Source organism: Aegilops tauschii, chromosome 1 (genome assembly GCF_002575655.3).
Source record: "Aegilops tauschii subsp. strangulata cultivar AL8/78 chromosome 1, Aet v6.0, whole genome shotgun sequence".
Classification (NCBI taxonomy): domain Eukaryota; kingdom Viridiplantae; phylum Streptophyta; class Magnoliopsida; order Poales; family Poaceae; genus Aegilops; species Aegilops tauschii.
This window is the reverse complement of record NC_053035.3, coordinates 500,521,735-500,526,064: the sequence shown is the minus strand read 5'-3', so window position 1 is coordinate 500,526,064 and position 4,330 is coordinate 500,521,735. Positions and strand designations below refer to the sequence as shown.

The 4,330-nt window shown below is 51.7% G+C and overlaps 1 protein-coding gene across 1 annotated transcript; it reads right to left on the bottom strand.

Annotated features, from left to right (window-relative positions):
- Positions 1–637: 637 nt before the first annotated feature.
- LOC109764433 (plant cysteine oxidase 2) lies at positions 638–3,385 on the bottom strand. Its single transcript, XM_020323247.4, has 5 exons — positions 2,877–3,385; positions 1,764–1,882; positions 1,508–1,670; positions 1,187–1,393; positions 638–1,091 (listed from the first exon to the last, which is right to left on the bottom strand). The coding sequence occupies exons 1-5, from the start codon at positions 3,124–3,126 to the stop codon at positions 1,000–1,002; spliced, it is 831 nt and encodes a 276-aa protein (XP_020178836.1). The 5' UTR covers positions 3,127–3,385; the 3' UTR covers positions 638–999.
- Positions 3,386–4,330: the final 945 nt, after the last annotated feature.

Genomic DNA, 4,330 nt, shown 5'->3' with positions numbered 1-4,330 from the left:
ACGCCAGCCCGGCCACCCCGCCCTCTCGTCAACAGGCGGGCACCGTCGTGCTTCCCCCCAACCCCCCCACCCCCCCCCCCCCCCTCCCACCCGTCACGCACACCCCTCTAAGGTAGATCACCGACGAGCCAGCCACCCTAAGATAGATCGTCGGCCGTTGCTCCTTCCATCCTTTCTTACATCCGACAAGCCTGATTCTTCTTCTAAAAATCTACTGACCCAAATAATAAATTCAAATGGCTTACGTATAGTTATTGTCTAGTACTAATATATATATTACCTCTATTACAAAAAGCTTGTCTTAGACATATCTAGATATGGATGAATATAACACTAAAACATGTCTAGATACATCCGTATTTAGACAGATCTATTACCAAGCAGTTCCACAAAGAGACAGGTAGTGGTGTCATCCCAGGTGTGATGTACAGGTCACACAGGACCTACCTACCTCAGACAGGCTGACCGAGGGTAGTGGAGTGGACACCATTTCTGTTCCCTTACGCTGTCCAGCTACAAACAGCAGTAAACCATGGAGCACAAGGCGCCTAGGCTTAACTGTCTACACAACAGATGATGCCCAAAGAAGCAAAAGGGATAAACACTCAAACCAACCACATAAAGAAAGAAACAATGGTGAAACAAACGACACTCTGGTATTTCAACAGCGCTCTGGGTTGATTGGGTACATGGTCACCATCAAAAACATTCCCGCTGCACAAACAGCACGCCTGCCCCGTACAACACGGAAACAAGAAAGAGCGACCATGCCCCCGCACGCCAGAACGAAGAAAATCGCAACACAAGACAAGATAATGACAGACGACATGAGATAGTTTCAACCCCGACGAACGGGTAAGGGTAAAAAAAAAGAGTTTGCTAGCCTGAGAGCTAGGTTGGACCGACTGACAACTGACTGACTACCTGCCTTTCGCAGGTTACAACTGTTATCTACACAAAGAAGCTAGACGGCGGGAGCGCCCTTCAGCATGCAGGTTCCTAGACGACGAAGTCCCGCGGCATCGTTACGCCCTTCATCCGGAAGGTATTGGGAATCTCCTTGAGCCAGGAGTACCGCACGTCAGCCACACCTGAAACCAGAGGACGCTTTCGTCAGTGCGCAGAAGAAACTAAGCATCAAGATGTTCTTCACAAACTGAATTTGAGACAGGAAGAAAACACTCACCAGCTGTGTTTGAGAAGGGGGTCTCGCTGTAGTACGCGCAGTCCCTGCCAGCAGCGCTGCTGTAAGGGGGTCCCATGACGTCGAGAACAGCGCAAGGGGTCAGCGCCGTGAAGCAGTGCAGGTTGCCTCCGTTCTCCGGGTACAGAACTATGGTATCAGCTGAGGCGTCAACAACATTGTTTGTGTTGATCTTTGCTAGACGAGCCCCTGAAGTGAGAAATCAGGACAAGAAACAGATCAGCAAATGATTTGTCAGCGACGGGAGCATTGCTAAAGAAAAGAAGGAAATAGAGGAACAGTGAATGAAACTACGAAACTTACCGTCTGAGGTGGTGAGCGCAGTAGTGCCAGCCTCCGAGATACTCCTAGCCCAGTCATACGACTTGAGGTGCATGGAGCCGAAGAGCATCTTGCTGAAGACGGTCATCCCGGGATGGTTGTGCAGAGGAATGATAGCATGCTTTGGTAAACAGAAGATACCAAACTGCACAGAGCACACAAAGCGTTCAGAAACAGTACATTTTTTTACATGAAAAATAATCAATGCACAGGAAATGTGTGTAGGAGGCGAGCTTACCGAAAACTTGGGGCAGTCATAGAAATGCAGATAGGTGACTGCAGGAGGCCCCCTCGGCTCGCTGCGCTTGAAGCACGTCATGCTTGTGTCTATGCCAACATCTTGCAGCTTCAGGCCATCTGAAACCAACCAACAGTGTAGTGCTCAGATAAGATGCATCTCAGCATATTGATTGACAGGTCAGGTATGACATGATATTTGGATAAACATATATAAAAATGCAGGTGCATGACCCCAGAAATTGCTTTTGAAAGACATAGACGGCGGCAGAAACACTAATCAGATTCAGAATTAAATTTAGAAAGGCTGCTAGTACCAACAAGACACGAAAATCACTTGATGATGTATCAGCGAAAAGGCTTGTGCTGCCAGAGTGATTACCAGCACCAGCAGCAGCGAGGAACGGAAGCAGAGCAGTAGCAAAGCAACGCTTGTGCAGAACTGGGCATGCATGCAGAGTGACACAAACTCATCATCACACAATATGAATGAATACTGTAAACTCCAAACTTACTCGGACACTAGTGACACAAGTGTCCGAGTAATGCAATGCAATGCATGTATGAAACCCTACGCAGACCGATGAAAAACTCATGGGAGAAATGAGTAGCATGCAAAATCACTTGCACTGACAATGGTGGCCGCTGTCAGGTTCAGCAGTATACACTTGAACACACTTAATATGAGTAGTAGAACATGATGATCAGTGGTTGTGCAATGGCGTGGCGTGGCGTGGCACGGGCGGGCAGGCAGGCAGACATGCCGGCGCGTGCATGGCAAAAAAGGAACAGCAGGGGCCTCGACCTCGTGGCATGCCAGAAAAGGAGCATGTATGTAGGAGTCACGGGTCGATAGGAGCCCGCCGCGACGTGGACAAGTCGCGGGACAGCCCATTCTACATGCGTGCTGACTCTGTAATAGTCTAATCATCATTCTCCTGCGACTGCATCCTCCTAAATCCTAAGCACGGGAAACACGGATTGATGGGCGCCCATGCCATCCCGAACGAATTCACCTGGCCGAATCGAGTCGGACGGAGAATCGAACTTGGGACAGCAACCTACCTACCATGCGTAATTGGGTACGGGAGAGGGATGGGGAGGGGATGCTCACTGAGGATTGCGGCGAGGCGGGCGACGGCGTCGGGCGGGGGGACGAAGCCGGGGGCGGAGCCGGCGAAGACCTCGCGGCTGGTGTCGAAGAGGCGCTGCATCGGCGTGGGCGGCACCGGCGCCGGAACAGCGACCACGGGGGCCGCGGCGTTGGCGCTGGCGTTGGAGGACTTCTTGTTGCGGCGGCGGTTCCTGCGGGACGAGGCGGTGTCCGCGGCCACGGGTTGCCCTCCCGCCTGCGCCACCGGCATGGTCGTCGGGGAAGGGCGGATCTCGGGTCGCCGCTGCGGAGGAGGAGGGGGTCGTCGGCGGCGAGGGCGGGGGCGGGGGTGGGGTCGAGTGTGGAGGCCGGGTCGGGGGACGGGGCGGGTATATATTGGCGAGTATCGGCGGGGCGTCCATCCCTCCTCGTATGAAGACGACGAGGAATCCGCCCGGAGAGAAGCCAAAACCGGGGGCGGACGGGGGGAGACGAAGGCACAGCAGCGCGAGAGAGCGAATGGATTCCTGTGGGCGACCCAATACTGCCTCTGGTTTTCTTTATTTCTGCTCATTTACTCCCCAAATATTCGTCTTCCATCTATCCCCAGCATTATTCGTTTTATATTAGTATATATATATATGCGTATATATATGCATATCTGCTTATTTAATGCCGGACATTTACACACTGGCTCTCGGCCGCTCGGGCGTCCCGCTCCGCCAGGTCACTCAGGCGGCGGCCGGGGACCGCGTGGACGCGCGTGCGGGCCACGTGGGCAAGCAGGCCTGCCACGCTGGAGCCCCCCCCCCCCGCTTCTCAAGCCTAGACAATGTTTTGAGCTCTGAGTTTTTTCTAGTTTTTTTTCAACACAGCACAGACGCAAGCGCTCATATATACGCGCATACACTCATCCTTATGAGCATCTCCGAGAGACGGAGCTGGCATATCATCTTGATATTTTACGAAGATGCCATATGCGCCTTGTAGTTGACGGAAATATCTCCTCCTCCAACTGAATGCGCATCGCCGGAAATGCTGAAATAAACCCAGGATAAATGCGAGCACCAGAACTTGAACCAATTTTTTTAGAGCATCATATACTAGACTTTATTACTCTTTTTTTTTTTGAGGGGTTGGCCTTTTTACTCAACAGTCAAGTTTTACGGGGATGATTGTGGAGTCAGAACATCAACAACCACGGTTAGCAAATCTGTCCCTCAAACGCCCACGGATTCACCCATGCAACGCTACGTATAAATACGATCGACATAAAGTTCATCTTTATACAGCCGGATCACCATTTCATCACCGCACAAAAGGACGATAGTTCATCAACATATAGTGCAAATCCATACTACAAACTAAATAAAACATAGATAAAATGGGGAAGGGCGGAGGAAATCATCCTCGCGGGCGCCCCTTCCCCTTGCGATTGTCGGCGCGTCTGAGCCCCTCCTCCATGTATGCATAGG